Source organism: Pseudophryne corroboree, chromosome 7 (genome assembly GCF_028390025.1).
Source record: "Pseudophryne corroboree isolate aPseCor3 chromosome 7, aPseCor3.hap2, whole genome shotgun sequence".
In the NCBI taxonomy this organism is placed as follows: domain Eukaryota; kingdom Metazoa; phylum Chordata; class Amphibia; order Anura; family Myobatrachidae; genus Pseudophryne; species Pseudophryne corroboree.
The window spans coordinates 187,603,674-187,614,820 of record NC_086450.1 but is presented as its reverse complement, the minus strand read 5'-3'; the positions used below and the strand labels follow the sequence as shown (position 1 = coordinate 187,614,820).

Genomic DNA, 11,147 nt, shown 5'->3' with positions numbered 1-11,147 from the left:
GCATTCTTCCCCGAAGTCTGACACATCGGCAACTCAGACCATCCCTATGTGTTTTCTGTGGTGGGATTGACTACGGTCACACAGAAATAGCTACACTGGGCAACAGAAATGGCAGACTCCACCTTATGCATGCTTGGACTGGCCCACAGGGGTACAGGGGAAACCACCGGTGCGCCCCACTGCCTGGGGGCCCACCTCCTGCTCTAAGGATCGGGTTCCATACTGTGCACTCGAATTCTACATATGTTACCTTATACTGGACTATGGAATATTTTCTACAGTGCATTGCTGTTATTAATCTGGTACATTATCATGCATGCAGCAGCTGAATTTACTGAATTTAATGAAGGGGCATAGATATTGCACTCTCTAATGGTTAGTCAAACCAATGTGGTGGCAGGCCACATCCCCTCTACAGACTGGCCACACCCCTAACATGGGCTCCTACCACTGCATTCCCCCGGTGGGCCCTACCTGCCCCAGTCCGACACTGACCTTCATTTTACCACATTGCTAGCATGAACCACCAATTTTGTAATGTTAATTCCTTTTGTACTTCATTTTGTTGGCATTGGGGCAATAGACAGCTGCAGTGAAAAGGAAGAGGTAGATGCAGAAAAAAAAAGTTGCCAAAAAAAAAGTAAATCCAGGCTTGGGGCCAGAGCACCTACGGTAGTCATTCACAGTAAATGGGTACACAGAGCCATGGAGTTAGAAGGAGAGGCTATAACAATTTATAGCCAATAAGAGCATATCGATAGCGGCACAGAGTAGGTGGAGCACTGCCATCCCCTGCATGGCCATGTGAAGACACGTGTGAAATAAACAGGGCTAGTGTCCAGAGTAGTAATATGAAATTACTTTCAAACCGGAGCTGGACAATTATGGAAAATAGATTTGTGTCTAATAGAAAGTTCAGACATCCAGCTTCTTGTCAAATGCTGTCTGTCTAGGGGTGACTGCTTTTTTAAAGGACTATGGCATGTTGTTTCTTACATAAAGAAAAGAGACAAACACTTGTAATAAGTCAGAATGTAATTTTATTGGAAGACCTGAGCTGAAATGTGCTTAATCAATTCTCCGCCTGGGGTGCGTAGTGCTATTCAGAGCAGAACCCCACCAGTCCAAATATCCGCAGAGCTTTTACAATGTACTAAATCATTTTACCTTAAAAACATCCTTTTCCCTCCATATAAGTACTGGCAGAAATATAATATTAATAACTTTGTCTTATATATTTATATATAAACAAGAAACATTTATACACCTATAATACACAGTTGCATAATAAAATAAATATGGCGGTGGTGGGGGAAGTAAGGAAATGAGTCAATTTGTTTTGTGAGGGAGCATGCGATGCCATGCTCTATAACCTCTCCCTGGAAGACGTTAAATACCGGGTATATACACATTAATTCATTACGAAACCCCTTGCACTGGTGCAGACATACATGAGTTCATTTTACAAGCTACATGGCACCAGCTGAATGGGTTTAAAATGAGATGTAATTGAGCATCAGTAGACTAGAAGCATATAATTCATGCTTCCAGTACATGCAGGCCTTGGCAGGCAGCATAAAAAGGGTTAATCTTATCTTGACTCTTTTTAATAAATTATGTAATTATTTTACAGGGCTTTCTCAGTAAGTGGGAAGTGACCATAATTTCTCCTCCACCCGTGGGAATGTACCACCCTGATACATAGTAGCAGACATTTCATTTGTACCAATATAGACGCCTAGCATTTATATGCGGTCTAAGATTCATATGGAACCATTCCTGTAGTCTTCATCTCTTTCCATGCATTTTCTGAATCTTCTCCTATACAGAAGTCTGATTTACTGCAATCTAAAAGCAGAAAGTCGCCCTTTTATCTCTGATCTTTCTGTGGGTGTCAGTTCCTCCTTCGGTTAGTACCTTGGAAATTTAAACACTAGCAGACCAGACCACTGAGTTTATTCAATGTTCTAGATGAAGCACACATAGAACTAGCAACTATTAGCTTCTTTATGAACCCAGTAAAGTACTGTTTTTTGATAACAAGCCATTTGAAGGCCAGGGTAATGCCCACATAGCAAAACCACCAGCTGCTTGGAAACCTGATTGTTGGAGCCGATATCTTTAGCCCACAGAAGTGCTACTGTGGCACCAGATGAAGTTTCTACTGTAGAAAAGATTTCTTTATACTGATGCTGTCATGGTACCATTGGGCTTATCAAGTGCTTTCTGCAAGACTGTTGGGTGCAGTCATGTTTAATGATTGTTGACGTGTCCCATAGTTAAGTTATGAACACCAAAATAAAGACCAGTTCTCATTACCAATTAAATTGATAATTAATACAAGAGGACATCCAGCTTCTATTTATGTCCTAGACCAAAATCTATTATGAAATAAGATATAGCCTCCAAGCCACGGAAATTGCCTTTCTATATCTCTTTTTGTAGATCAGCAGACAACCCAGAACGAGACTGTTTATCCACCCCATGGAATACAGTTCAGGGTTATATCATGGTTTGTTTTCATTTTTCTCTTGCATGAAACTCAGCTTTCCAGTTGCAGAAGCCCCAACGGATGGAAATCATTCTTGTTCAGGATCATTCGCCCCAACTGATATAAAAACTGACTATACCAATGAAGACCAACATGTTGGGAAGACTCAGTTCCCACTATTGCACCTAGACTGTATAAAACCCGCAAAGGCCAAAAAACGAACTGTGCCAGCCTCTGTTTTTGTACCAGAGCGAAACAGGACACTACTACATCATCAACCAATATTGTCCCATGTTGGGTGAGAGGAGCATAAAGTCCGGTGTCCTTTTGCAAACTCACGGAGCTTACTCTAGCTGGCACAAGACCAGGTGCTCCAGACACTAGTATATATTGGCCAGATTTTATGTGGCTAGCAAACACCGCTTTGAAGTCAGCAGCCGGTGTGGAAAAATTGTCTGCTACAAATATGAGATGAGTCGGAGTTAAGGAAAGCCTTCGAGGTGGGTCCGTGGTCTTAATCACCTGGAAATTAAGCACGGCTTTTGGATCTTGGTCCAAAAAGGTCACAAAGTCACTGTAGGTCGTGCGACCGTAGCTGTCCATGGCTGGCACCTGCATGCCTGGGCGAAGTTCTGAGATAGGGATCTTCTCACCGGACACTAAGGTGGTTGTTGCTGTTCCTGGGAAGCAGCCTCCAGTCTTTGCCGCAGCAGAATGTTCTGGATAAAAACAAAAAACATAGAAAATTTAGAAGAGTATAACACTAAAAGGTAAACGGTCATACATGAAAAGCTCTAAAACAATTAAAAAAGTTGCATCTGGACATATACTCAGTGAGTAGGACCTGTGACACATACAGAAGTGAGAGTATCTGTTATTGTGGAGTGTTAATGACATTTACCACTAGGGGAAGACAAGTATCATCCTCAACCAGGTATGGATTGCCACTGCATGAAAAGAATGCATAAAAAAAAAATAAAAAAAAATTGGGGATGTAATTATATTGTATTTACATTATGTATGTTTTATCTGCTGGTTATAAGGTTGCTTCTGTTTGCTATTTTATTTTTATTTTAACAGTAATTGTTGTTGTTTTTTATTTCCTTCTGTATGTAGAAAGACACATCTAAAATAGTAATAAATTTACCCTGTATTCAAAATAAAATGTTGCCAGTGAACCCCCGGAGAGAGCATAGACACCAAATAAATAGTCCAGCATTAGCCATGTGTGCTTACAAACAGGTCCATGTGAAGAACTGATGTATCCCGCAACCCACAAACCGCAAATAAAAATTAGTAACATAAACAAAAAGTTATCACAAATATTGAGCTGGGCATGGAGCTGCCTGCGGTGACGGGAAAGGTGCCAGGTGCGGTTGGGGCAAGCTGTCTTGTGCCCTTATTTTACAAAAGTCCCCATCAGTGAGCTTTTTCAGAATAGAAGCAAAGGGTTTACCTCTTCCCTGCTGGAGAAAGATCACCTAAAGGGACCCATGTAATGTATCTAAGTTGGTATGCAACAAAGGAAAGATTCGCTATAGAATTTTGAATATTTTGTTTGCAGCCAATTCCTCAAGATTCCACCAAACAAATCAGAATCTTATTTTCCATGTAATTTTGCAGAGGACACAAAGTCATCACTCCCAGGAGCCAAAACTCTGCATCTTATCTGTATTATTAAGGTGCCTTCCTATTAAGGTGAAATGCATAAACTAAGTATTGTACTTGTATTTGGAAGAATTATTTTACTGCTGAATCCTAATATAAGGCTTTGGTGCATCCCTGCTATCTGTATACATTGCGTGTAATAAACATGTAAGCCATATCATTGTATGACAGCACCTCCATTCCCTATACTAATGCATTTAATAACATGAGTGGCAGTGGCTGTTCTGTTTGTATCTTTGTAGGCCTCAACAGCACAGCTTCCCCCCCAGGCAATGTTGCCATCAAAAAGCTGGGAAATATGCACACGTTTTGAAAAAATACATTTAATTCAGTAAGAAAAGACCAACACATAGAAGCCATGTGACCAGAACGACTGGGGAAGGGAAAGTTAAGTATTTCTATCAGGGCCACTGATATAGAGTTTATAGGGAAAGGTTTATAGGGTCATTGGAAGGCTTCATTAAAAGATAGTTACTCCGTTTCCCAGAATCTACAAGACCCCAGTCCACCATCAGACTTCCGGGAGAGCAGGCAGTTCTCCAACAGGGGTGTTTACCTGCCTACAAGCTGAGCGGGGAGGTGATGCAATGAGGCAAACTGCATCACCACACAGACAGTCCATGTCCAGGAATACTGACAGAGCATTTCCTCTTATAGTCCACCCCATTTGCTGGAGCAATCACCATCACCATATAACATACCTCCCGTTGTCATTGCCAGCGATCAGGATCCAGGCCATAGGCGTGCGCAGCACGTTTTATTAGGGTGTGCACTGCTTGAGGGGCGTGTCTAGCACCGCCCATTGGGTATGTCTACCACTGCCCATTGGGTGCGTCTAGTATCGCCTATCTGGTGTATCTATCGCTATTGTACGTTATTGACCGGGTTGTCTCCGGATGTCAGAGACGTAGGTGAAGGACTCTTCTGATGTGGCTGCTGTCCTTACTCAGCCCCTCAGCACCATCCGCAGCCCTCATCCCCTTCCTCAGCACCATCCTCAGCCCTCATCCCCTTCCTCAGCACCATCCTCAGCCCTCATAAGCATCCACAGCCCCTCAGTTCCATCCTCAGCCCCTCACCACCTTCCTCAGCCCTCATCCCCTGCCAAATCACTTCAGCACCTTCCTAAGCTGCTCATTGGCATCCTCAGCACCTTCTTCAGCCCTCAGAACCTCTTAAATGTCCACAGCCCTTCATCAGCTTCCTCAGTGGGTGTACTCATGGTGAAATCACCATCCTCTCCTGGCTCACCTCAGAGAGTAGAGGTCAGATGACAGTGCCGCTCCTCTCTGTAGTCCTGGCCCATCATGATGTCATATCTTACACTGTACTTCCCGCCGAGCAGGTCCGCATCCCGGCACTAGCCAATGAACAGCTGCTCCCCTGAGTGTGTGAATGTATAATATATATATATATATATATATATATATATATATGAAAAAGATCTTTACAGTCAGGTGATCAGTCTAATTGGGTTTACACTATTGAGCTAACAAAGCTATAATACAAGCACCTGATTGGATGCACGTCTCCTACAAGTTCTGACTGATCACCTGACTGTAAATTCCTCACAACTATGTATAAGATTGTTTAATTGTTTTATTGAACTTTTAGATATTTGTACCTAGGACAAACTTTTAGGTTATAAAGACCTTTTGTTTGTGTATAAATAAAAAATTATTTTTTAATATTGTTATCTTGAAGGCTGATTGGCTCCCACAAGATCTTTTTCCTATTCCATACCTATTCTAGATACCTTAACTGACAGAGGGTATTTCTTGTTGGTTAGAGACAAGTGGTACAGCGCAAAAAGAAGGGTTACCTTTTTGTTTTATATATATATATTATATATATATATATATATATTAGATGAAGTAGGTGGCACTGAGAAGACAGCTCATTTGCAGTAGAAATGCTATTTATTGTAGTCCTATAGGACTATATGCTACAATAAATAACTTTTCTACTGCAAATAAGCGGTCTTCTCAGTGCCACCTACTTCATCAATTCTGCATTTTGTCACGCTGTACCAAGGAGGGCACTTCAGTTTGCACCCCCCTGTGGTGCAATCATATTTTTCCTGCACATAAGTGGCTGACGACAGCAATAAAAGCAATACAGGGAGTTTGTAATAATAAAGATAATAGTAAAAATGATAATAATAATAATAATAATCATAGTAAGAATAGTAATATACTACTAGCAATGGGGTCTGAAGTGCACCAGCACCTAAGTCCCCGGAGTTCTGCAACTACAGTAGGTCCAGAGATCGCACAGCAGGGGCATTCCATTTTAGCACCTACCTGCGGCTCTTATAGCTGCTCTCTCGCGGTCCGGGCGCTGTGCAACAGGACAGGGGGCAGCGCTGCTTTGGGTGCCCAGCGTTAGATCTTTCCCTCCCACAGAACCTGCAGCACCAGCTACAGGAGGAGCGGGGTGTGTGTCGGAGCCTCGGAGGTAGCGCCTCCTCCCACTGACAGCATCTCCAGCGCACGGGGGGCATGACCGCTACATGCAGCCATGCTCCTTCACATAGAAAGGACGGCTCCTTGTGGTGACATCATGGACCCGGGGAGCTCCAATTGGCTGGCGGTAGATTTGAAATGCCGCCAGCGAAGTGTTTGTTCTCTCTACAGTGTACATGGCTGTCTGCTGTCTAGTAAGCATCACCGTAGCCCCCAGTCTGTCTGGGCCCGGGACAAAGTCCTGACGGTCCCCAGTGATTGTGGCCCTGGGTGGAGCCATAAAAAAAATGGTCTGCGTGTGTGTGGGGGGGATCGGACATTAGGGGGTGCCTGTGCGCACCAGGCACCCCCCGTGCGCACGCCAATGATCCAGGCATACTGACCGCTGGGATTCCAACCGCTGGTCATGTGACCGCATCCCCACCAGGATGCATGCATTCAAGTTACCATTAAAAAAAAAAACAGAAAATATATATAATTGTATTGTTTTAAAGTGTAGTAAACCTGCACTCACTGCAACTAGTCCTCCATGCTGGGGGCATCCCCAGTACAACAGTGTAGAATCCAACTCTTCTCTCTCTACATACATATATTTTTTATATATATATATATATATATGAGAGAGAGAGAGATAGAGATTATTTATATAGGGCCTAATTCAGCATGGTTCAAAAATCACAAATCAAACGATTATTGAACGACTGCGCATGCACAGCATTCACACTGCACACGCATGAAAGGTAATATCGACAAAAAAATGCGTACAGATTGTAATTGCAAAGTAGCCGCTGTTTCACTGACAGGAAGACAGCGTTTCTGGGTAAAAAACTTGCCGTTTCCTGGGTGTACCAGAAAATATGCAGGGGTGTCCAGGCGTTTTTTGGGGAGGATCTGTGACATCAGCGCAGACCACTTCCAGGCCGTCTCAGTCGCAGATTAGTGACCTACTCGTGTTTGCTCAGAGGGCAAAGTTTCTTCGATGTTCCAGGAATCGCGTATGCATCTGCAAATTGATTTGCAGGGGGTGCTTTTTTTTTTTTTTTTCCTGTCGGGGCAATGCCTTTCTACTCACAGACAACTGCAATTTCTCACAATAGCGATCCATGCTAAGGCCCATAGGGGGTCATTCAGAGTTGATAGTAGCTGTGCTAAGTTTAGCACAGCTACGATCATTCACACTGACATGCTGGGGGACGCCCAGCACAGGGCTAGTCAGCCCCGCATGTCAGTGCCGCCCCTCCCTCCCCCACAGAAGTGCAAAGGCATCGCACAGCAGCGATGCCTTTGCACTTCAAGAGTAGCTCCCGACCAGCGCAGCTTTAGCGTGCTGGCCTGGAGCCACTCGTCGCTCCACGGCCCGCAGATGCTGCGTGTGACATCACGCAGCCGCTGCGGGCCGTCCCCCGTTCGGTCCGGCCACGTCTGCATTGGCCGGACCGCACTCACGAAACGGCGGCCAAGCGCCGCCGTTCTCCCCACCCCCCCCACAGCCGTCGGCCGTCTGATATGCGGGCTGTTCTGACCCGATCGCACTGCTGCAATAAACTGCAGTGTGCGATCGGGTCAGAATGACCCCCATAGTCCACATAGGGGTCTATTTACTAAGCCTTGGATGGAAATAAAGTCGCTGGAGATAAAATACCAGCCAATCACCTCCTAACTGCATTGCCACAGGCTGTGTTTGAAAAATGACAGTTAGGAGCTGATTGGCTGGTACTTTATCTCCAGCAACTTTATCTCCATCCAAGGCTTAGTAAATAGACCCCATAGAGAGGTAGAGTAGTTTTGTGTCATTTCAGGCACAAATAGCCAGAGTAGCAGACAATACCGTTACTATAGGAGGTCAGGATGAGCTGCAAATATTCTTGTAATTGAAAGCTAAAATTTTCTATATGCTAGGTACACGCCACGGATTCCGGCGTCAAAATCCCCCACAAAACAGAACACACACACAGGATGAATATCATTTACCAGCACCTTTTCTTTCCTGGAAAGAGAACAATATAATCACAGAACCCCCCAAACTATTAATACACAGAACTGTTATATGAAATATGCGCTCAATTGTATATGCCACATTCCTCAGTTATATTATTAGATGCATGTTGTATATATTTGTTTCCAAATATAGGAAAGCAATGCATAAACCTTCCATATCTCTAAGGTCTCTGGCAAATAAAAGGTGTTATTTGAGGAGCGGTCCCCTCCCTCTGCCCCCCTCTGACACACACGCCTCTCTGCCTTAAAACTCTGTTTGCTTTGGTTTAAATATAGGTGATCAGGTCGTTTTGAACTTTTCCAAGGTCCTAACTGTGATTATTTTTAATATCCGTCTTGTTTTGCTGGGCTGGGCTGTGTGTTCTCTGTGGTCTTGGGATGTGGGTTTAAGATGCTGCGTCTAACCACAGAGGGGAGCTGTCTGGCACTGCACGGCACTACGTGGGCCAATGCCCTCCTCCCCTCTCCTCTCACCTCCTGTCTTTTGCTACCTTGTCCTCCTGTTCACTCTTTCCTTCCTTAGACTGTATGTCCCTATCTAACCTCCTCGTTCTGTGTCCTCCCCTCCAAATGCCTTGTGATTAGTAACAGGGCAATTATCACTACAATAATGGCCATTACTTCCTGTAAACCACCTTCCTATACTGATAACAGCACTTGGTATGTTTAACCTAGATTTATGTCACTGCTGCTTTCCTTTGAGCCTTTTCTTGAAGTGTATTAAGCTCCATTCCAAAAATCCACAGCAGCACAGTCAGTGAGCTTTAGGAACATTACCATTTAGCACAGGTATGTAACTCTAGGAAAGTGAATGCTGCAGGTTGCAGATGTCTGGTGGTACAGTACTGGTACCCTATGTGGGTAATAAGTCTCACAGGTTTTGCACAAGTCACCCACAGCCTGGCACACTCAGGACTTCCTGGTTTGTCACAGAGTACCTGACCCAGAGAGGTGAGATCACAGTAAGGGGTGTGCAGCAGGATGAGACCTGCCAAGACCAGCTCACGCTAGTGCATGGACAGGAAAACTGTGTCTAATCATTAACCACTAATTGCTAAAAAATCGAGATATGCAAAAATAGGCTAAATTTACCAGCCCATTGTCTTAAGTGCACCGGATATGGCATAACGTGACAACATTCACCTTTGTCACAATGCTTAACGCCACCACTTAACCCTCGCCCTGTCACACAGACCTAGCAGGCAATGGAACTAATAGAAACTAAAAGTGTTTACTGTAATTCTGAAAGAAGCTAGAACAGTGTTTCCCAAACTCAGTCCTCTGTGCTCCATTACAGTTCAGGTTTTAAAATGATCCATGATTGTGACTGAGGGGTGCATTTACTAAGCAGTGACAAGAGCGGAGATGTGAGCCAGTGGAGAAGTTGCCCCATCAACCAATCAGCAGCTCTGTATCATTTTATAGTATGCAAATGATAGATGTTACTTTAGGGCTGATTGGTTGCCATGGGCAACTTCTACACAGGCTCACTTCTCCGCTCTTATCACTGCTTAGTAACTGTCCCCATTAGTGAGAACCTTAAAATGACTGAGATACTAAGTAAGTCACATGTGCTAAAGCATGGATATCCTTAAAACCAGGACGTTTACGGGGCTTTTAGAAACAATGGAATATACAGTAACACATCAGGGATGGGGAAAGTTATTATCTAATTAGGTCAATCAGGGTGTAAACAACTTAAAATGCCAATAGGAGACATTTATTCATACATTACAATGTGAGAAGTGGCTTTAGGTCATACCTGTCTACTTGCTGTACCTCATTTCCCGGCGATACAAAGAGCAGGTATGAGAAAAAGAGGAGGTGGGCATGACGCCAATCCAGTTATCAAGTCTTATGAAGGTTGCAAATTGTGGGCATGAGAATTGCTTGCTCTCTTGGGAGACCTGGAGGTCTCAGCCGAATGAGAATCAGTCATGGGCATGGCCATCCCTGAATAATCAGCAAGAGGCTAATAAACTGTATACTACTACTGACAGTGTGGCACATTGTTCCAAGAGACATGAAAGGCCTATGGGTGGATAGTCCTGGTGATGCTATAGTCCAGAGCTACAGTCCCTGCCATATAGTGCCGGTGAGGAGTGTTAGCCAGTTATGTCTGCCACAGGGAGGTGTGACTCCTCAGGCCAGGCCCATTGTCTGCCACAGGGAGGTGTGACTCCTCAGGCCAGGCCCATTTGGTTATCTATAATCTAGTGCAGAGGTTCTCAAACTCGGTCCTCAGGACCCCACACAGTGCATGTTTTGCAGGCAACCCAGTAGGTGCACAGGTGTATTAATTACTCACCGACACATTTTTAAAGGTCCACATGTGGAGCTCATTATTTCAATTGTGATTCTGTGAGGAGACCTGCAAAACATGCACTGTGTGGGGTCCTGAGGACCGAGTTTGAGAACCTGTGATCTAGTGCAATAAGGCTTTGAAAACACTTTTAGTGCACTTTCTGGGTCCAGCTAATGGAAAGGGGCACGCAGGCTAATTTTATTATTTGCTGGGGATGCAG

At 44.2% G+C, this 11,147-nt stretch overlaps 1 protein-coding gene across 1 annotated transcript in view; it reads right to left on the bottom strand.

The window, feature by feature from the left end:
- Nucleotides 1-1,023: 1,023 nt before the first annotated feature.
- The window catches only part of IHH (Indian hedgehog signaling molecule), a 112,224-nt gene continuing 102,100 nt past the window's right edge, over nucleotides 1,024-11,147 (bottom strand). The window contains exon 3 of the mRNA XM_063933879.1: nucleotides 1,024-3,210. Coding sequence (XP_063789949.1) covers nucleotides 2,543-3,210 — 668 coding nt within the window. The 3' untranslated portion in view covers nucleotides 1,024-2,542. The remainder of the gene's footprint in view (nucleotides 3,211-11,147) is intronic.